This window comes from Rattus norvegicus, chromosome 8 (genome assembly GCF_036323735.1).
Source record: "Rattus norvegicus strain BN/NHsdMcwi chromosome 8, GRCr8, whole genome shotgun sequence".
Taxonomy (NCBI): domain Eukaryota; kingdom Metazoa; phylum Chordata; class Mammalia; order Rodentia; family Muridae; genus Rattus; species Rattus norvegicus.
This window is the reverse complement of record NC_086026.1, coordinates 112,595,475-112,618,474: the sequence shown is the minus strand read 5'-3', so window position 1 is coordinate 112,618,474 and position 23,000 is coordinate 112,595,475. Positions and strand designations below refer to the sequence as shown.

Here is a 23,000-nt window from a genome sequence, read left to right as displayed (position 1 = left end):
TATCTAACTGGGCTGGCTTACAGGTTCAGAGGTTCCGTCCATTATCATCAGAGTGGGAGCATGGCAGCATCCAGGCAGGCATGGTGCAGGCAGAGCCGAGAGTTCTGCATCTTTATCTGAAGGCTCCTAGTGGAAGACTGGCTTCCAGGCAGCTAGGATGAGGGTTTTAAAACTCACACCCATGGTGACACACCCACTCCAACAGGGCCACACCTTCTATAGCGCCACTCCCAGGGCCAAGCACATACACACCATTACACCATGCATGATGGCATGTTAGTACCAGCACTACTGAGGGAGAGAAAGGCCAACCTGAGCTCTATATTTAAAAAAAAAAAATCCTTGAAAGAAAAAGTTCAAAATGTTTCATCATGTGACGAACTGTAGTGGACACAAAAGACACACCAAGGGAAGACTTCAGTGCGAATACAGAGATCTCTGTCAACTCGACTTAAAATCACCTCGGAGACACAGCTTTGGGCTGTCTGTGAGGGCATGTCCAGGGAAGCTTAGCTGAGCGGGGAGAGCCAACCTGAATGTGAGCAGTACCACACCATGGGCTGGGGTCCCAGACTGAACGAAAAGTACAAACTGAGAGCAGACACCTAGCACCTCTCCCCTTCCCCTCCCTTTCCCCCTTCCTTTCCCCTTCCTCTTTCTCTCCTTCCCCTTTCCTTCCCCTCCCTTTCCCCCTTTCCTTCCCCTCCCTTTCCCCCTTCCTTTCCCCTTCCCCTTTCTCTCTTTCCCCTTTCCTTCCCCTCCCTTTCTCCAAGGTTTTTGTCCACTTAATATGAACTAGAGTCACCTGGGAAGAGGGACTCTCAACTTGTTCCGTCTGTTTAGACTGTCCTGTGGACATGTCTGTGGAGATATTTTCTTGATTAATGGCTGCTGTGGGAAGGCCTGCCCACCGTGGGTTATGTCACTGCTGGGCATGTGGTTCTAGATGCTATAAGAAAGCAGGCTGAGCAAGCCATGAGGAGCAAGTCAGTCAGCAGTGTTCCTCCACGGCCTCTGCTTTCTTTTGGCTTCCTGCCTGACTTCCCTCAGGGATGGAATGGGACGTACAAGTATAAGCTGAATAAACCCTCCCTCACCAAGTTGGCCCTGGCTGGTGTTTTTATCACAGCAACAAAAAGCAAACTAGAATCAATCCTCTCCTTCCAGACTGTGGCGATAGTGTAACCAGCAGTCTGGTGCCTCTTATCTTTACCATGACAATTGATCCTAAGCTCTTCTCAAACTGACCCAAAAGAAATCTGCCCTTCCTTCCTTAAATTGCTGCTTCCCGGGGATTTGGTCATGGTGATTCAAAAAGTGCCAAATGCCAGCTCACTCTTGAATGACTGCACAACTCCACAAAACAAGAGCAACAAGCACACCGCAGACACACACACACACACACACACACACACACACACACACACCCCATTCCAGTTGTCAGTTGGGATTGCGGGAAGGAAAAGACGAGGCTGGGGTATGTCTCATGACTTTGCCAGTTTGTTCAGAGCTGGGAGAATCCGTGTTGAAATCCTGGCATTACTAGCCCAGATATGCAGTGTCCTGCCCACCACAGCCATGAGAACTAAATCTAAAACTGACAAGTGCTTGCAGACCAGGCCTCATTTCCAAGCGACCACACGTTTTCATTCATCAGTGAGTGGACTGACAACTCCGTGTCTATTCAGAACCTTAAGGAATGTGCCAAGCAGGCAGAAATGTCAACTTCTCTATGTGCCACAGGATCCTTGAAGGCACCATACTCCTTCTTTAGTGACCCCTGAACCAAGATCAGATGCCTGGGCTCAGGATTAGAGGCAGAGGCTGCCAGCATCCCTGGCTGCAGGGTGGCTAAGTTCCGATCAAAGGAGAGGAAGGTGATGACCATCTGGAATGAGTCCTTCCTGGGTTCGTCTCCCCTAAGCTGCCCCCTTCCCCACTGCTTGGAATACAGACTGCTGGGGCGGGCAATAGTGGTTCATCCAGCTGAAGACCACAGGGCAGGAAGACTGTTCAACAGAGCCTGACGCCCTGACTGTGAAGTTACCTCGGCAGCACTATTCGTTTGTACGAGAGAGACTTCACTTTCTATTTTGTTCAAGCCACTTCCGTCAACATAGCGTAACTAACCTCGATCAACAGAGTGAAAGACCATGGAAAATCGTATTCCCTAAGGTCAGCAGCTGGGTGGTGACAGGGATGTTACTGATAATAACTGAAACGGCAGTAATCCTTTTCCCTCTGTTGTGTGCGCATGTAAGACACTTTGCTGCCACGGAGCAGAGACAGGCCATTAGATAATATGACAAGGAATTGTGCCACTGGATCAAGCTGCAGCAATGCTCAGCCCGGTGACTTACATCATCAACAACGCTCACTGAGCCACAGACTGTATCTCTAATAAGCCTCATAACAATGGATGAACAAAGAGATGGCAATGAACCAACGCTGAGAGGGACCAACTTCCTCTCCCAAAAACTGTCTCCTACCTCTATCTGGTCATAAAGCTTCTACCTAAGAGCCATCCCTAATTGCGTAGCTGTCGCTCTCTAAGACCTGTTCTGGCCACTCGTTCAAATCTGAATCTGAAACATCCCTTAGGTTCAATGTTTTGAATGTTTGCTGCTCTCCAGCTAGCAGTGTTAACTTGGAGAGGGGTGGAACCTTTCTCTATGGGATCTGCCTGGTGGAAGCAGTTGGGTGGGGGTGGGCTTTGAAGGTTACACAAAGCCTTTATCCTCGATCTTTCCTGACCTGCCTCATAGTACGATGTGCCTCTGTACGTGCTGATACTGCTGGACAGACTGAGGTCCTTTGAAAAATCATGAGCCAACAAGTGTCTTTCTTTCTTCAAGTTGTTTCTCTAAAGTGAGGAACAGAGAGTTGGTCCCGGCAATGTGGCAACATTCAGATAGCTAATCTTACCAGGTGGTTTATAAGCCTTTGAAACTGGCTTGTGAGAGGAATTCGCAACAGTTTAACGATGTGGACTCTGAGGCTCTAGACACACTGTTCTGGTGAGAACCTGGAGGATCAGAACACTGACAATGACATGAACAACGAAGACCCTACCCACATGGTCTCGGGGAGGAACAAGGACTCCACTGGTCACTGGACTCTAGAGGTCACTTGAGTCTGCCAAACAATTTATTTACATTCTACCCATGACCTGAAATTTTGAGTGAGGTGGACTTCAAAGGTAATAGGGAAATTGCAAAGCAACCCAGCAGTCGGCCTGGTCTGGTTCTGGGTGGTTATGTTTAGCTACATTTACAGTGAGGCTTGGGACAAAATGAGGAGAATTTTCAAGATGTGTGTGATGGTTTGTATATGCGTGGCCCAGGGAGGGGCACTGTTGGGAGTTGTGGGCCTTGTCCTGGCTGCTTGGGGGCTAGAATTCTGCTAGCAGCCTTTAGAGGAAGATGTAGAACTCTCAGCTCCTCCTGCACCGTGCCTGCCTGGATGCTGCCATGCTCTTGCCTTGATACTGGACTGAACCTCTGAACCTGTAAACCAGCCCTAAGGAAATGTTGTCTTTATAAGACTTGCCTTGGTCCTGGTGTCTCTTCACAGCAGGAAAGCCCCAACTAAGACAACGTGGGATTTGGCCCTGAAAGGAAGGTGAAGGTGCTTAAGGCTGTGGATAAGAGAAGTGGGGTCAGGGCAGGCTACTGATCTTATGTCATCACTGTCATTAAGAAGATGGACACCTGGCACCGGGGCAACAGAGCAGGTGAGCTGAGACTCTGTCCCCATCCTAGGGTCTCCAGGGCAGAAAACAGAAGACTGATCAATTAAAATCCTTCCCTTCAAAAGGAGACTGTATTTTGAAGAGTCACCAGGGTGCTCTGATGGAAAGGGGCCACCTAAGGAGATGGTTTTCTAGGTTCTGGTTCAGCTACTCAGGTACTCAGAAGCTGAGGCAGCCATAATCGAAGGGGTCCCCACTGTCGGCACTTTGGACTTATCTATCTGGTGCTATTTTTCAGGTGTGCAGAATGGAAATTATGGGGTCACAGAGACTTGCACCAAGATTTTTAAGGAACACCCGTGTGTGAGAGACCAAGCGATATGCCCCAGATTCTAAACATGGGGCAGAAGGCTCACTGTTTTCTCTGCTGGCTGCTGATCCTACTTTTGTGTAATTCTGAGCCCAGTCTACGTTACAGGGGATCCCAGACTGTTCTGAGCACCAGTGGAGACTTTGACTTAGACTATTGGTCAGTGTTGAGACTGTGAGGGCTTCTTGAAGTTGGAATAAACACATCTTTAGCTTTTAAGATGGCCATAAGCCTTTGGCAACCAGGAGGGAACGTTATGGTTTGACTCTGAGTGTCTCTCACAGGCTTAGGTTTTGACTGTTCTGCAGCTGGTGGTATTACTTGGAGAGAGTTTGGAACCTTCGTGAAGCAAGACCTAGCTGGCGGAAACAGGATACTCAGGGTGGGTGCTTGGCATGTACCCTAGGTTATACCTGGTTCTTGCTCTCCCTGCTTCAGGGTCCACTGTGATTTGAGGAGCCTCCACCACAAGCTGGCACTGCTGCGAACCCTGCTGTACCTTCCCTGCCATGAACTCTTCTGAAACCGTGAGCCAAAATAAGTCTTTCTTCCTGTTAAGTTGTTTCTGTCAGGCAACTTAGTCACAACAACATAGAAATCATAATTTACCAACCATGCATATTGTTCCACAGCTCCACACAGCACAGGCTGGTTATCACCTCTAGCTGTCTGTGCTAGCTGTCTGTGTCTGTCTGTCTGATTGGATAAGGCTATTCTGATTTACAGAAAAAAAGTCAAGAAACAACAAGGTACAAGAGACCACAAGCTGGTGAACAATAGCCGCATTACAGTCTCTGGGGGAAGCAAAGAGAGCTGGGCATTTAAACTCCCTGCCCACAAAATAAAAACATGTAGGGATTCTTAGCACGTAGCTTGCTCATCATGGGCTTCAGATTCACCTGGGTAGAACATCAAGATTCCTGAGCCCACTCAGGTAGATATAAGCACAGGCTCTGAGTGTCAGAATTACAGACAAGTTCTCAGATCAGTGCTCAGTGAAGTGTGCAGACAAACTGCTCTATGCTGTGATCCGGGTCTGAGGAGGTTGTGGTGTCCAGGGCCACAGGCTGTTAACAAGGTGGGGAGGGGGAAGAGAGGGGAGATGGAGATGACACCAGTGGATGAGTTGTTATGCACAGTGAAGAAAACAGGCTCGCTCAGAACCAAGGTCCACCACACAGGCTGGATAGCAGAGCTGGGCTCTGAATCCAGCTCTCTCTGATGTCAAAGTCTCTGCTTCAGGCTGTTGAGCTCCTCCTGTTCTACAAGTCCATTTCCAAAGCTGTCACCGTGTTTCCCTGGAGTCAAATCCTATCTGGCTCCCTACTGTCAGAAAGCAGTAAGCATTGGCCATGAGAGCTCTGCAGAGCCCTCTTAAGAGAGAGTTCGTTTGCATTTTAGTAGACATAAATAAAATGAGCCCTCAAAGGAGGAAGGGAAAGGGCTTGAGAGACTTGGCTGGGTCTCCATGACCAGAACGTAGCTTTAGCTCCTGGGTACCATCTACTTCCCAGACACCAGTCACAGCAGCTGGCCCCACACCACTGCCAGCTGGAGCCTGTCTCTCCCAAGAAGGCCAGATTTTCAGAGGTGGTCATGGTCTTCCCTGGGCGGCTTCTTTGTGGCAGATGGTATAAATAATTAACAGTCAAGCCACTCCACTTCACTCTTGAGTGCCTACTGTGTGTTTTTAAAAATAAATCCCTGGTCCTTGTCTCTAAGGAGCTTCCGACTGGTGGAGGAGCCGCACACAGAAACTGTCACTCACGGCAAATGGGAGAGGAAGAGTCAGTGTGGAAAAGCTGAGGCCCAGAGCAGCAGGCCTTGCTTGCTTGGTGTCTTATGGAAACGTGGAGTGGATATGGAAGTCCTCAGGGCAAAGGCCCTTCCAGTAGGCAGAGGCCGGGGAATAGTGGGAGATAGGAGATTTGGGAAGAAGCACTTCAGAGGAATGAGGGAGACTCTGGTTCTCATCATATGAGGTCATCTAACCCTCTTGATGGTTAATGCTATTAACTCTGAACCACTAGAACAAACAGGTGTTGAAGGCATCAAAAAGTGCTGGTAAGGTGCTGGGGAGATGGCTCAGGGGTTAAGAGCACTGACTGCTCTTCCAAAGGTCCCGAGTTCAAATCCCAGCAACGACATGGTGGCTCACAACCATCTGTAATGGGGTCCGATGCCCTCCAGGGGTGGGGGCGGGGGCAGGGCATGTGGATGATACTCAGGACAGGTCCACTTGGGGAATGTCAAGAGACATAGAAAGGCTGTATGCATGGCTGAGGCAAGGTCTTAACAACCAGAGTAGTTGGTATGTGTGGGAACGTACACTCACTTGTGAGGTGACAAACCAGAGGTTCAGACAAGACATGTGACTTTTCCAAGATGTCATAGTGAGTCAGCATGGAGACAAGGACCACCCTGCCCCTTCTCTGCTGCTAGGACACGAGCTTTGCATGAGGACATAAAGGTGGCCTTTGTGCGCTGAGGGGTAGCTAAGTTTGCTGAGTTGATTAGTATATACTCTTGGATCACTGCAACCAATACTCGATAGAAACAAGCACTGAAGAACGGGACGACTTTCTTCTAGCTTGCAGTTCCCCAGAGTTCAGTCCACAGCTGTTTGGCCCCACCTGCTTGGGAAGGATACCTGGCAGCAGCAAAATGTGGCCAAAGCTCGTCACATCACAGCGGCCCGGGAAGAGGGGAGTAACACAGGGAGCATGGTCTTCCAAGGCCCACCCCCAAAGATAGAGCCCCATCTCTTAAAAATGGCACAGCCTCTTAAAATAGTGCCACAGGCTGGGGAATCAGCATTCAAAACATACGCCCATGGCAGATGATTCAAATCCAAAAACAAAAAGTTAGATTGAGAAACACCTAGATTAATACTTCACATCTCCATCTGTCTGTCTGTCTGTCCGTGTCTGTCCGTGTGTGTGTGTGTGTGTGTGTGTGTGTGTGTGTAATGGCATTCCCAGAGACAATTAGCTCATGAGAGCTCTGGCCTGACCAATGAAGCAATCCTTTGATGGGTTCATAAGAAGATGATGTTTTGGGGACATAGTAAAGTATAAGAGATGGGGGCTAATTGGAGGAAGTAAGTCACTAATATGTCCTTACACAGACACTATCTCTGCTTTTTGGGCACAATGATGTGAACTGCTTTGCTCTGCTCTGTGCTCTCTACTACGATTGACTAACATCTCTGAAATCACACGCCCAAATCGACACTTTCTACATTAGGGTGTTTCTGTTGGGTGATTGGTGATAACCTGTGGTAAAGCAGCTAAGATAGGATGATCCTTTGGAGCAGATTACAGGAAGGTAGCCATGACCACACCACACAAACTAGTGAAAACGGACAGTACATGACCATCACTCATGCTGCCCAAGTGGAGAGCCACAAAGCTAGATCCAGACTGGTGGTCGTTCCCACAGGGCATGGGCTGGGATGACCAGAGCATGGCACGTGGAGCTCCAGGGGCTCCTGGGCTCTGTCTGAGAGTGTTGTTTAACTGCTATTCAGGCTCAGACCTGTGTCAACTCCGACGACGGAGACCACAGACCTCAGATGTTTATCTACACAGTACAATATGGTGCTGGCAGGAAGCGAGGTGGGTAGGCAGGCATCACACTTTAGAGGTTGGTGAGTCAGAAGCACGGATCGCCATGTGAGGAGTCTCTGCGTCGCTGTTCACTACCAGCCAGTCTACCTGCCAAACCACTTTGTGTACATGTCTGTAGGCTGGCCCCAGGTAGCCCTAGACACTGGTGACTTTTCTGTTGCTGCGACAGAACACCTGACAGAAAGAACTGAAGGGAGGAAGGTTCTATTCGGATGGCTTAGGGGTGGTGGGACCAGCACATGGCGGGTGGCAGTGTGAGGCTGTTTTTACCGAGCCAGGCCATGAACGTAATCCACCGCAGTGCTGCCTTCCCCACAGAGACACACTTCCTCCACTAGAACTTCCCCAAACATCCCTACCTGCTGGTGACCAAGCACACAAGCCTGTGGGTGAGGTGGGCTAGTTTGTGTGGTAACAACATCTGATCGTAACACAAACCTGAAAGTTCTTGCAGTTACAAGAACCACGCACGCACTTTCCTCCTGGCCACCAGGAACCTTGGGATCAAATGTTGAGCCCCGGGTGGTGTTTCCGCATACTTAACCCAGCGCCCCAGCTCCTGAAGCTAGTTTTTTCTCCTTTGCATCTGCAGTCTGGTCATGAAGGAAGCTCCTGCTTCGGTTGAACGTTGGAGGAAGGGGGACGCCAGGTAACAAGAACAAACAACTATTCAGTTAGGCCCAGGAATCCTTGGTCGTTCTTCTTAACCAGCTTCCTCTCAAGGGTCAACACAGGTCACACAGGAGAGTTGTGTATTGGTGGATATGTATTTGAGTGTGTGTGTGTGTGTGTGTGTGTGTGTGGATACGTGATAATGGGAACACACTCAAGTTTACACTGTATTTGTACAAAGGCCTGAATGGGTACATTCGATTGGTATGAGTTAGGGGTGGGGGCACTCCTGCTCTGAAGGAAAAGCCAGAATTTCTGATATGCACATAGCCCCAGTACTGCCCTGAGGCCAAGGTGATGAGGAACCCTCACAGGGTCTTTGGAAAGGGAGGACACTCAGGCTGTGCCTATCAGGGGCACTCAGGGCAGGCTAGCGCTGGCCCCTGAGAGGCTAGCATGCTATCAGCAGTGGGTCATGTGTCCAGTGGGCATCGGTGGGATTTTCTTTGTTGCTATTTGTATGTATGTATGTATGTATGTATGTATGTATTTATGTATGTATGCATGCATACATGCATTTCTGTCTTGAGAAAGGATCTACTGTCTCCCCAGCTCCCAAGTTGGCCTTTAAATTGTTGCCGAGGATGGCTTTGAGCTTCTTATGCTCATATTTCTACCTCCCGAGTGCTGGGATCACAGGTTCCCCGTACTGAAGAGCCAAGGTTTGATGCATACTAGACTCCACCAGTTGAACTAAGGAGTCTGATTAGCTTCCCTAGCCATCAATCCCCTCACCTCTCCAATGAAGATTCCAGAGTTCCCTGTAAGGGCTGTTAGCCCAAATGAGTTAGGCTCTGTAAAGGCACTTCGTTCTGTTATATGCTGCGCCGACAAAAATGGGCAACTGTTAACAAGGAACCAGTTGACCCAGGCTGTCCAGGCAAAGGAGCACAGCCAAGCCCGGGAGACTGCCCCACTGTCTGTCTGGTTATGCAGTATGGCCTCAGAGTCTGCCCAGGATTAATAGAAACAGGGAGCAAGTAAGTACCCTGGGGAGAGGGCTCCTCTCCCTGGCTCTGGTGGCACATTAAAGACTCTGTTAGTCCTGCACTGGAGACAGGAACTGCCACACTCCCCACCCTCTGGGAACCTTTGCTGTCCTATATCAACATCCCAAGGGTCTGGCATTCCAGGGGCTTCAGCAAAGGCGGAGCTCCAGGAAGGTGGAGCTGAGAGAATGCCCCTCCTCCACTGTGCCAAGGAGTCATGGCCAAGGCAGCTTCTCTGTTCTTTGTTTTGTCTTATGAGGTATGAAACAAATCATTTCTGATGGTAGCTGCTGCACCAGGGATGAGATATCAAGAAACACTAACAACAGGCATGTGCTCGGGGAGTCCCGTCAGTCTAGAAGCCCCATGATCCCCTCACACAGCTGTGCCTACTCTGCCTGTGTTTCGTGATGCCTCCTCTGAAGGAGACTGTGGTAGTCTATTGTGATACGTGGCCCCGAACCTGGCAATGCTAATTTATTCCTTTGCGCTGGCAAACAGCGCTGCCTGTGAAAAATGGCAGCCACTTTATTTTACACATGCAAAGAATATTAACAAGCACGATTTCCTCCCACCGTTTATCTTCCTCGGAGTGCGGTGTTAAACAGTATCAACAGGGGTTTCAGTGGTGGTGTGCTCCACGCATCCCCAGTCTGCACAGAACTTCCACCAGCACACCGGAGCAAGACGACGTCCCTGTGGCACTTGTCGAAATCTTCTCAGCCCTCTGCATTTATTACGAAATATAAATCCGCATCCGCACTCTGACAGGATACAACAATAAAGTCTACAGAGGAAACCGGCATGGCAATCTGCATAAACCGACGCCCGCATTTACTTCTTCTGGGGAGGAGAATGAAAAGGCAAGAATGTGTGTCTTCTTTTCGCCTTGGCCAGGCCTGAGCCCAGGGCTGGAGAGAAGCATCCTTAAACGGCAGAGAGCAGCTGGGCACGATGAGCCCTTGACAATGAATCTGCTGTTCTCTCCGAGCAGCCAACCATCGGACCAAAGTCTCTGGGGGAAAGTTATGCAAATTCACATGCAAATGAGTCTGGTAAACTTAAAGATTCTGCCCTGAAAGTGGCAGCTTTGGAGGGAGGGTCTCACAGCCTCTGGGAAACACATAGGGCCAGGTCACTGCCAGCCAGTTCCAGCTGCTCAGTTAGTGCCCTGGAGGAGTGATGCTGGCTTCCAAGGTCACAGGGCAAGCACCTGGCTTTTCAACTTCACAATCTGTCCGGTGGTTACTTTCCTCCCTATGAAGAATGGCCATTCAATTTGTGATTGTGTGATTGTGTGTGTGTGTGTGTGTGTTTAAGGCATGTACCTGTGTATGAGTATGTATATAAACCTAAGTTATTGATTCTGTTCCCCAGAATACTAAGACAGAAATACTTTGCTCCCCGATTCCTGGGTGGTCATGGTGCTCATATCATGAGAAATATCACTGCTGTCAACCAAGTCCTTGCCCAACCACCCTCCCCTCCAGTAGGGGCTGAGCCTGCTGAGCCTGTGAAAAATAGTGTTAGTGATGTGGTCCCTTGGGTGTGTGGTCCAGACAAGCCGGGGATTGATGGCTGCTGGAGCGGGCAGGAGGGCCACCTGGAGAAAAGAGTGGGGCCAAGGGGAGATGAGGAGGATTCGATCCAGCCACAGTGGAAAGAGGAATGAGTGCATGCGGAAGCAGTATTCAGGTATCCGGAAAAGACTGAGGTGTAGGGATCCAGCGTTGTGTGTGCGGATGCTGCATCAATGTGTGCATGTCGGTGTGTACATGTGCCTGAGTGAGTGTATGTGTGTGAGAGATTGTATGTGTGCGTATCTGCATGTGAGTGTGTGTGTGTGTATATATGTGTATTGAAGCACAGCTTGTCAGGTAAGAGGCCAGGTACTGCTCTGTCAGGGAGAAGTCTCTGCGGCCACAGCAAGAGCACACAGTCAGAAAAAGGCAGGAAGGAAACAGAAATAAAATCCGAGGCTTCAGGCACCATGTGAGGTGACTAAGAGCTTCTCCCAGAGTACAGATGCAAGCTGCATTCACTTCAAGGGCCCAGAGGAGAATCCATACCTGTCCACCCACCACATCTACTCAGATCTCATGAAGAGTGAGGCCAGATGGAAATCTTGAAGCCCTCTAACAAAGCAGATCCGAAGCCACTAGAAGCTGCCAAAGGCAAGGAGAATGCCCGGACCCCCATCCTCCAAAAGAACAGGGCTCTCCTGTATTTGTTTCATCCTCAGGCCTCCAGGAAGGTGAGGACAGAGTAACCTCCTATTGTTTGAAGCTACACAATTTGTGATAATTTGTTACTGCAGCCCCAGGAATGAGTGTGGGAAGCCTTAGGGCAGAACAGACTGCCATGGCTTGAGGATCAGCTGCAGGCAAGAGATCTCAGGAGATCTGAGCTTGCAAGGAAGACCAGAGCTTCCTAGGAGCCCCGCCCAGAGTCTGAAACACTCCTCATCTCACAAGTGTCCTCTGAGAGCACGTGGGCCTCTCCTCGAGGCAGCCCATTAGATCTGTGGAGTTCTAACTAGTATCACGGTGTGAATTACAGGAGGGGCCATGGGCTCCCAGCACTAAGCTCTCATCTCTTCTCAGTTTTGTAAGATGCTAAGGCCTGAGCTGCCAGCTTTGCAGACGGGAAAGAGCCTGAGAGAGGTCGCACTAGGCATTGATTTCCCAACCTCAGCCAGAGGGTGGACTAGAGGACCACACTTCCTATTATCAGGGCTCCTTCACACAGAGGACCCTCCCAGGGCCTACGAGGATTTCCTGGGTGTGTACATATGGGTGGGGGAGGGCAAATCAAAAGCCAATTCTTATTACAAGATATGTCCAGATTTTTTTTTCCTAGGTAGAATTTGAAGGTAACCTCTTGTAAGCATTTCTTCTAGGCTCTGCCCAACAGTTACCTAGCAACAGCCAGGTATGAGCCTGGCTTGCTATAAAAAGACTGCCCCCCACCCCCACCCTGGCCTCTCTCCCTCCCCTTTTCTGTCCTCTCCCCCTATCTTTCTCTCTCCCCCATACATTCCTTGCTTTCTCTCTCCTCTCTTTGTCCTCTCTCTCAGTCTCCAACCCCTCTCCTCACCCCCTTCTCATGCCCCTAATAAACTTATTTTATACTACAACCGTTGTATGACTGGTACCTTGGTGAGGATGCCTCAACATGGGCCGACTAAGGTACCCCTTTCCTCCACATTATGCTACCACATTTCAAAACATTACTTCTTAGTTGGGTTTTACATGAAGGAATCAAAATAGATACAATTGCCTCTGGTTGAGACTTAGTTTTCCGCCAATTGAAAACTGTACAAATGAATCAGTTTGTATGGTATGATTAAGCAGGGCCGTGAGAGACTACATAGTACATGTGTTAGTGGAGAATAGGGTGTGTGTGTGTGTGTGTATGTGTGTGTGTGTGTGTGTGTGTAACTGCCAGGAGGAAGAAGATGTGCTCCTCAGAGGTCCCCAGGGCTGTCAAAGTGGCAGCTCAGAGGGCCCACAAACAGAACCTTCTGAGAGGTTCAGGTGAGGACCCCTAGCCTACCATCCTCAGGTCCTCATGATGGCCCTTTGGGGCCTCCTGCATGCTCAGCTCCTCACCAAGGTGGAACTGGCTGTGACTGAGGGAAGGCCAGGTTTCAGGTAGGCTGCTTTCTTCTGCTGCCTCTTGGCAGACCATGTACTACGGCGCATGTCAGGATGAGTGGACGAGAGGAGAGGTCTGGGTATGGAGGCATGAGGAGAAAAGAGGGAAGCTGACTGAATGGTTCTAGGCTCTGCCATGCTGTACCGCTGTTGGAACAGACAGGATATTGGTGGGAGGGTGACAGGCACGGCCACTGTGCAGTGGGACAGCCTGAGAGGAAATATATTTCATCTCCTAGGGTCCCTGGGGACTTTATCTATTTCCCATACATCTCTGCTGCTATGCTCAGAAAAAGAAAAGAAACAGTCTGTCCTCCTTCATCTCTAGAGGATTTAAGAGGAGCAATCATGCGCCTGTGTGTGTGTGTGTCTTTGTGTATGTGTCTGTGTATATGTGTATATCTTTGTGTGTATGCCTTCGTGTATGTCTGTCTCTGTGTGTAGGTGTGTGTGTGTGTCTTTTTTTTTTTTTTTTTTTTTTGGTTCTTTTTTTCGGAGCTGGGGACCGAACCCAGGGCCTTGCGATTCCTAGGTAAGCGCTCTACCACTGAGCTAAATCCCCAGCCCCGTGTGTGTGTCTTTGTGTGTATCTCTCTGTGTGTAAGTGTGTGTGTCTTTGTGTGTGTGTGTGTGTGTGTGTGTGTGTGTGTGTGTGTGTGTAAGTGAGAGAAGTGGAGCCCAGCCTCTCAGCCTAATTACTGCTCTACAGAGCTTAAGGAAAGGATTTCCACTTGAGGTTGTGAGAAAAAAAAACAAGTCAAATAATTCTACCACGCATGAGGAGAGCAGTGTCTGTTCTGTGATCTCCCTTGACTCACCATGACAGTGGACCTGGGAGGCGATCAGTCTGATGGCACTAGTCAACTGAGGCAAGCAGCCATTACTGTGCCTGTAGGCACCTGTGACACCATCTGTGGCCAGGCCTTCTGCAGTGATGGCTCCAAGAAGATCCAGGACTTGGCACATCCCAAAACACAGGTGAGAACCAGAAGGGCAGAGGAGTAGCCCTAGATTTGAGGGGCCCAACTAGCCTTCAGGACCATATGCTCCAGCCAAAGGATCATGGGAGCTGATAGAAGGGGCATGGCCTCTGTACTCAGGGCAAACGTTTGCCTGTTGGGCCCTACCCTGGTGCCTCCCTTCCCCCTCGCTGAGCCTTTTAGGCTGCTATAGCAAGAAGTTGTTTACACCCTTGGCAGCTGCTCTTAGCCCCTGATTTGGGGCTGGGATTTTCCATGGCACCCATCCTTCCCACCGAGCCTTCCAGCTTGTTGTTGTTAAGAAGTTGTTTATGGGGGTTGGGGATTTAGCTCGGTGGTAGAGGCTTGCCTAGCAAGCGCAAGGCCCTAGGCTCGGTCCCCAGCTCCGGAAAAAAAAAAAAAAAGGAAGTTGTTTATGCTCCTGATTGGGCCTGGAACTTCCCACCACACAGACCTTTCCTGTTTTCCTAGTTGGGGATTTTCACCTGCCTTGCTGTTTTCCATGGCTTTTGCCTCGGTTATATAAGATCTCAGTAAAGCCCTGGTGGCACTCTCTGAAAACGGGTGACCCATGTATATGTTTTCTTTCAATTCCGCAGACCTACACCCGATATTTGCACACTGGCGGTGCAGGCGCCGACATCTGCCCAAGCTTCAGGCAGTGGAAGAAATTTCAGAGCAGAGAGAGCAGAGCCGGGACAGTGACAGGAGCTGAGGCTCAGCCGTGTCAGCGCCACCACACAGACAGCAGCAAGAAAAGTCTGACTTGAGCGACAAGTGTCAGGCAATGAGGGTGATAGTGGGGAGAAAGGGAGGTAAAATTTCAAAGGTAACCTGTCCACTGCTGCAAAGAGTCTCAATGTGGTGCCATTGAAAAACAGGAAGAAGATCACTAAATATATATAAAATCAAGCAGTAGCCATGTGTGGTATAGGCAGAAAGATCCAGAGATCAAGGTCATTCTGAGCGACCCAGAAGATTCAAGGCCAGCTGGAGCCACATAAGTCTCTGTTTCCTAAGGGAAAGGGGAGTCAACTAATAAAAACGTGAGTGTGTGCACACACAGAGCAAACACTCATTCACACATGTGTGCACACACAAAGCACAACGGAAGACATTAGGAGGGAGTCTGTTAGGGATGACACCTCTGCTCCACAGTCAGACCAAAGTGATGCAAAGTCTTAGCTTGTGGGAGGACACAACAGTATGACCAGCATCCATGTCCCAAAGCCATAAGCATCCTCTGATGCACCCAGAGTCTCCTGTCCTTCCCCACAGGCAATCCTTCTAGAGTCCATGTGATATAGGATTTCAGTCCACCCATGGCACAGTGGAATAGGAACTTGAGGGAAACGAAAAGAGGGGGTTTCCCTCAGAGGGCATCTGAGACAAGGACGGCTGCACCAGGGCACTGGCAGACCGACAAACAAACGTAGAACCACGGTGAGCTGCTCCACACCCAGCGGTGGGGAGCGGCATCTTGGAACAGCTGCCCGAGAGACTCTATAAATACTTGTCCTTGAGAAGGTGTTGACAAAGGGATTCTCCGTTCAAACAGTCCCTGCATCTCCTTTCAGCAGACTGAAGGCCTGGGCTGAGGGAAGAGCCCTGGGAAGCAGTGCTCAGTGAGAGCAGTCCCCCCTGTCTAAACAAGCCAGCTCTGCTTGAAACCACACACTCCCTTTTCCAAGTAATAGCTACTGCCATGTCTGGGAGCTAGTATCCCACAGGACCCACAGCCTAGAGAAATGAATTAGAGAACTGTCTATTTCCAAAGGTGGGGATGGGGACAACAGTACTTTTTTAAAAATAAGGATCATTGAAATGCCTAAGTGTTAACAACTCTGGCAAAATGCTTCAGTTGTGAGGAGATTCACTTGGATACCGCCCCCTCCACCACCACTGATACCAAACAGATATGTCTCTGCCCCTCATGAATTTGGTTTGGGGTCAGTCACCTATGGGTCTGTGGCTGAGCCCAGGCCACCATTCCCAAACCAGGATCCACAGAGGTCTTTATGCCCAGTCTCCTGACCACCCAGGGCAGGGTCAACTAACCATGCACGCCTCTCTGTGGCAGGGTGTACTTCAGCCCAGGGAATGTGAACACGTATATGCACGGGCGTGTGAAAGTCGGTGCGTGGTCTGGGTTATATGTATGTAAAGTCCAGTCAGTACGACCGCCACTCCTGAGGTGCATGCTCTCCAACTGCTCTTGTGTTTCATCTTGCCCTCTTCTGCTTGCCCCACAACATAACTGTTGTGATGGTTCCAACCTGTCTTTTCAAAAGATCCCCTCTCTCGTTTTGTTATTTCTCCCTAAAAAAAAATTTTTTTTAAAGTTTCCTTTTCAAAAATCTAGGATTTTCTGAGCTCATTTTCTGCCTAGGCCCAGTACTCAGGGAAGGCATTCTTTCAAAGCAATAAGATGCCTCAGAAATCTGGACTGGCCCCTCTCTGAGCTCAAGGATCCCTGGAGGCGGCTGGCAGGGGTCTCCAGACAGGGTCCACAGGCAGGGGAGGAGGGAGGTGGAACGTGGGAAGTGGGGATCTCACCTGGTAGGTGTTGTCGAAGCTGTCGTACATGAACCTCGTGATGAGAGACGTCTTCCCGACTGAAGGCAGAAAGGAGAGAGAGAGAGAAGTTCAGCTGTAAGATGAGCCTACAGCCAGGGTCTTCTAAACGCACGCACCCGAAAGCCTGGCTCATAAGAACCACAGCAAGGGGAGAAGCAGACCCCAGGTAAAAGACCCCAAGTCAAGGTGCTGAAGTGAGCTCCAGGGGGCACACTCGTCAGACACTAGGCTGCCAACGGAAGAGGCATTCCTACCACCCAAGTCCAGGTCTGCCTTGACCCCAGGCACCAGGTGACGTGAGATCCCAACGGAATGCTCTTCTCAGGGCTGCCTGTGCTCCCCTGGACATGCCATCGGACAATTAGCTCAAGGGAGGCTTTCTACGGTTCCCATTTATCAACTTAAACATTGGTGAGAAAGGGGAGCGGTGGAGGCAGACTTTTCTCAGGTCTCTCAAGGTCAAGCCTATTCCCCACAGAGTGTGCCTGGCTGCCCAGTTCAATGCTGGGCCGTTAGCACCTCTAGATCCCACTGTGCAATTGACAAGAGGACCCCCCCCCCTGAATACTGTAACAACTGCAGGCTTACCCACAGGTCCGTAAACTCCCTAAATGGGGCAGAAATGTCCCCAACTGAAAACTGCTAGTATGGCTGAGAAGCCAAGAGTCTCTTGGGAGACCCATAAATGCTGTTAATTTCCCAAACTGCAGGGGTTGGCTTCTGACACAACCCTGTGCAGGTCCCCTGGGACAGGACAGTGACAAGGATGCCAACTGCTGTACTTGGAGCCATCTGGAAGGGGAAGAAGGATAATAATAAAGGGACATTTGTCGGGTCACTATGTGGAACTCTTCTCTCCTCTGTCCCACCAGGACTCAGCCTCGAACCAGAGAGGTCCAAAAGGAGCTGCAGGAGATAAGTACCCCTGACAGGGAAGGCAAAGGTTCCTAACGCCCTGTCCACTGTCCAGCAGGCTATCCCCAGGCTGGGACTAGTGGGATGGCTCATCACTGCCTGGGCAGGGCAGGTCAACCCAATGGGATCCATGGACAGGCCCTTTGCTGGGTCTGAATCTGCTGTGCCCAGCATGTAACAGACAAGTGCAACCGCTCCTGACAGCCAACATGGCCAAAGAGAGGCAGCCAAAAGACCCCAAGTCTGACCCGGCTGAGGTGAAACCCTACTGGGGCACTTATTAGCCGTGTCACCTTGAGGTGGTCACCACTCTTCTGCACCTCAGTTCCTCTTTATAACATAACAAACAAAACAGAGAATGTCAATTAGTAAGAAGGTCATAAGATGAATGGAGCACAGGAAACACTAAAGAGCAAGAGGTGGCAGGTCACTTAGGATAGCCGAGGTAATTTCCAGAATGGCATACGACGGGAGAAAAACAAAACCACTAACACCAAGGCTGTGTAGTGAAGAAACTGACTCCTCCTTGACTTGGGGTGGGGACCCAATATGCTTGGATTGGAATTGGGGGTGGGGGGCAGCAGGAGTATCTTTGTTTTCCCTAAGCCCCCTCACTCTACCTGAGCCTGTACTAATGAGGTGGTGATTCCCTAGGTGGCCTCAGGGTGGGGCTGTCAGCCCTAAGACCAGAGGCCTGGGTCCCAGAGTCAGTCCAACCTCCAGGGAAGGAAGGCTGGAGCCTTAGCTCCATCACAGGGACAACACTAAACAGCTCTGTCTGTTGACGAAATCCCAGTGAGAATTCCAGACAGCCAGGCCCTACAGAGAGCCTCCTGGGTGGTGAACACACAGATATGCCTTGAGGGTGGACAGGCTGTGATTCTGTGAGGAGGAGGCACAGCCATACTGCATGGGAACCCACTGACTGGTGAGGCTGGCTAGCCCCCACCCCACTCCAGAGCTGTGATTACAGAAGTGCATCATCACCACGCCCAGCTTCTAATGTGGCTGCTGGGGAGCCAAACTCAGATCTTTATGATCGAACGGCAAGCGACCAACTGAGCTATCTCTCTGCTGCCCTTCAATCCCACCACTGCAATCTTTTTTTTTTCTTTTTTTTTTTTTTCCGGAACTGGGGACCGAACCCAGGGCCTTGCGCAAATCCCCAACCCCCCACCACTGCAATCTTAAGGAGGGAGCTTTCAGGGTTTCTGTTCTGAACCTAAGGGGCACCGGGACCCCCTGGATTTAGAAATAGTTGGTCAGAAGTATAGGTGTCTTGGGGACCCCCCCAACATTTTCCAGCTTCTCTACTTGGAGACAGTTCCCCACATTCCGGCACCCCTCATTCTTCTCGTCCTCGTGCTCCCCAGAGCATGTCCCTGCTCTTTATTTCTGATCAATCTGTTTCTCTGCGGCCCCACATTGGTCAAGTTTGGAACTGCGGGGTCTCTGCCCTGAGCCTGGCTTCTGAGGCTCAACAGCCGTGCCCTGAACAGAAAGCCTGAAAAAGCTACCAGGACACCAGGAACTGCAGGAAAAGTCACGCTCCACGGCTGCGGAACCTCCAGGAGGCCTGCGCAGAGTATAAGGCATTCCCTCTGTTCACTCACATTGGCCTCCGCCATGGCATGGCAGGAAAAAGCCCCTTTGCGCATGCTTGGGGAGTTCTCTGCCAACTTCATCTCACCCCCAAAACCAGAAGACGGTCCTTCCCTGCCCCTTTCTTGCCCTCTACCACAGCCCTGGGTACAAGCTGGAAGTAGGTCATGGCAAGGGTGGGGTGCAGGGTGCTGAGAGGGATGGCCGTGGTCAGCATGCTGCAGGACCGGAAGTGGGAGGAGGGGCGAGAAATGCTGGTGGACCTCAGCCTTGAATCCCTGCAGGAACCCTTCAGAGAGGCAGCCTTCCGTCAGCTCTACCCTCAAGGTCACCCTGCCGCACCGCCGACCGGCTCAGGACACACTCACTGCAGCACAGCAGGGCAGGACTTTATTAGAAACAAGCAGGAGAACCATTACTGAGCTCTCTTTACTCTCAGCAACGCTGGCCACCTCCCGGAGGTGGGGGTGGGGGTGGGGGTGGGGGTGGGGACAGTCCCACGTGACTAGACAGGGAGGTGCAGTCTTCTTTCAGAGATGTGAAATGAAGGTGAGGAAGTTCACTCCGCAGCACTGACCAGGAGCCTCCAGGAAGGAAATACCCGTGAGCCTCTACCTACACCAGGCAGGGAATTTGGCACCCAGGTTTCCTCAGGAATCCATGTTATGTATGCATTAAGATACCCAAGGTCAAGTTCCCTCCCTCCCTCCACCACAGATGTCTATTTTATCTCGCCCTGTGAGTGAGATTCATTCTCTCGCCCTTGAACCCTCCTTGGTACTTAGCTTCTTAGGATCTGTGGACTGTAGCATGAATATCCTGTATTTATGGCTAATATCCATTTATAAGCAAGTACGGACCATACGTCTTTCTGGGCCTGGGTTACCTCGCTCAGGATGATATTTTCACTTTCCTGCAAATTTCAGGATGTCTCTGTTTTTAATAGCTGAGCCTCAGGGGGAGAGGATGTGCTTATCCCTGTTGCAACTTGATGCAGCCATTGTGGGTTGGTACCCATGGAGGGGGGGCTTCCTCTTTTCTGAGAAGGGGAGGGGCTAGTGGGGGAGGGGGTTGTGAGGATGGGACTGGGAGGAGAGGAGGGAGGGGGGCTGGGATCAGGATATAAAGTTAATTAATTATAATTAATTAATGAAAAGAAAAAAGATGCCCAAGGTCTCACAGTGAAGAAGCAGTGAAGGAGTATAGATCTGCCTCCTGTAGAGAGGTCTGGCAAGTAGCAGACCCTGGGGTCTGTCAGCAAAGCTGCCGGTGGGAGGGTAGGGTGGGCAGCAAGACCCCAGGCTGTGGGGAGGGTAAGTAAATTCAGAATCTGGGGAGAAAATGTCCATGAAGAAAGTGGGGGAGTGGGCCAGGTTATCATGAGGACCTATGTGGAGGCCCCTCAATCCTAACACTGCCCCCCCAGAATAGTGGAGACAGTGTGTGAAGAAAACATTGTTCCCACGAGGGGACATTGGAAGCTCCATGAGGCTGCAGGGTCGATTCAAACAAAAACTCATCTTTGGGGCTGGATGTGGAGAGAGCTACAAGGGCAGATGGGAAGAAGGCTAGGGTGCCAAGGGTGTGGCGGCCACCTCTGAAGCTTTACAGCAGTGAGAGCTCCAGCAGAGTCTTGAGCAGAAGGCTATGGGTGTACCCAGGGATGGCAGTGCAACATTCCCACCATAGGGACTGCTCCCCATGCCAAACGCCCTCGCAATGCAAGCCTGGTACTCCATCAGGGGCTGGGGCTGGAGGTCCTACTCTGGTGACAGAAAAGGTTCTATGTGTCACCAAGGGAGAATGGACAGGTCACCTGCCTGGAGTGTGCTCTTGCTTGACACCGTAAGACTGGGCTCTCAGGTCTTTTGAGAGCCCACACTGGCCCACTTGGGTGAGATCACTCTGGTGCTCATGTGACAAGAAACTTGTCCCCCACCCCAGGTCCCCTGTGAGTGAGTGAGTGAGCCTTTTCATTCCGAGGACTCTGGCATTTACAATGCTGTGGGCCCAGAACCACCCCGTTGTGTCCTGCTCCAGTTCTGAACCTGAGAGAAACAGGTGAGTATCCTCTTTTGCCTCGGGCAGCTGAGTTTTGGGTGGTTTAATCCAAAGTACACAGAGACAGTTCTGAGCTTTTAAAAGGAACTCTGGGAGATACCACCCAGGATGTGGGGCTGAAGTCTGGTGAGGATGGAAGGATGCAGTGGTGGGCAATTGATATAATATAGGAGGTGACAGGACCCCATGGCAGGCCAGAGTCAAGTGAGAGCCCAGGATGCTTCCGGTCCCCTGGCTTTGTGACCAGCAGATGATGGAGCCATCCCCAGAGTCCCAGCAAACTAGGCCGGATCAGGTAACGAGTTCAGATTCTGAGGGCCATGGAATTATAACAATGACCAGACCAGGACACACCGATTTCAGAAAGTAAATATTAAAGCAATCAGTCAATTTCATGAGCAAAAGGGCCTATGCATATTTTCCATGAAATCTTATTTTCTTCGAACTCTCTCCTGTGCTGCTGGACAAGGATCATGCACACCCACAGGCTGTGAGGCGCTCGCTTCCACACACCATGGCAACACTGCCAACTGCTGGAAAGACTGAACGCTGACCCTTGCTGACCCTTGCTGACCCGCTACTAGTACCTGTCTGTTTCTTTGGGGTCCATGCACCCCACTGGCTTCCCACAGGCTTTGGGACCCAATCCGGCACAAGTTCCAGTCAGACCGACTTGGCCACGTTCTGTTCTGGCGGTTTCTAAACAGACGCAGAAGACAGTGAGGTTTCAGCACTCACTGGCCCTCTACTGGGTGCCAACTCTGCCAGGTTCACTCTGTGAACCAAGTTCACAGTGAGAGCACTCACCAGAGGCAGCCCTGTCTGGCCATGTGGAGCTAGGCCCCGCCCTGAACACCTGAAAGCCCAAGCTTCAGGGAAGGGCTGCAGTGTGGCCCTGCTGAGGGAGTCCTGACACAAGCCTCTTTGAGGGGAGCTGACACCTGGTTTGGTGTGGAGTGGTGACGGTCTGAGGGCTGGGTGATGGGGCTACCCTTCACCTCATGTCATCCACCCACACCGCTCCATGAGTGGCATGCCCGAGTCAGTACCCGTGAGGACTCTGGGTGTGGCTTGGGCCTGGCTCACGGGATAAGAACGGAATAGATGGGGAGTTCCAGATTCACATCCTGCTGCTGTCTCATTTTGTGAAGGACACACTTCCCCTCCCTCTCCTTCTCTCCAGAGTGGGTGTGAATGCGGGTGGAGAGACTACACTTAGGGCCAGGGAGTGAGACAGAGTATGAGAAATCGTCGCAGACTTGATGGAGGGTCCAGCAAGGCCTCACCAAAGCTGCACCGCCTACAGAGAGCCTTGGCCTGCGGCCTGCTCTCGGCTCAAGTTCACATTTCTGTCCCTAACTGCTCTGCGGCACTGCTGGACAGAGATGCAAATCAGCCTAGTCCTCCTGATGGTCTGGACAGAGCTCACTCACATCCTGGGCCTGAAATGGACAGAGGACAAGCCTTCCTGACCCTGTGTCACTGTGTCATAGCACCCCCAAAAGATGCCTCCACCTTCCCCCCAAAGCTCTGCACACCAGGCACGCTGTAACTGGCCCGGCTGCGGAGGGCAGGACACCCAGGCCCTAGGAGGAGGACAGGAACTGAGGAAGACACCAGCTACCTTTGTGTGAGTCTTGTTTCCTTTTGTTCTGGGTTAAAGAAACAGAAAACCCAGCCCCCTCAGACTGTGAAAGGCAAATGTGCCTGGGGCCAGGCTTCCCCTCCACTCTCTGCTCTGCCACCTCGTGCTCAAAGCAGCTTTGACAGCTCCCACCTGAGCCCTCAGGGCCCAGCTGGCTCACTGTGGGCTAAATGCAGAAACAGGTGAAAAAAAAATCCCATTCCAAACCTTCCC

General features: G+C 50.9%; 1 protein-coding gene and 1 long non-coding RNA gene across 2 annotated transcripts in view; one reads left to right on the top strand and one right to left on the bottom strand.

Annotated features, from left to right (window-relative positions):
- The window catches only part of Rab6b (RAB6B, member RAS oncogene family), a 68,689-nt gene that overhangs the window by 24,437 nt on the left and 21,252 nt on the right, over positions 1-23,000 (bottom strand). The window contains 1 exon segment of the mRNA NM_001108775.2: positions 16,544-16,602. Coding sequence (NP_001102245.2) covers positions 16,544-16,602 — 59 coding nt within the window.
- LOC134480222 (uncharacterized) lies at positions 748-18,722 on the top strand. The gene is made up of 2 exons (XR_010054467.1): positions 748-13,985; positions 14,587-18,722. It is a non-coding gene; the product is annotated as an uncharacterized LOC134480222 (long non-coding RNA).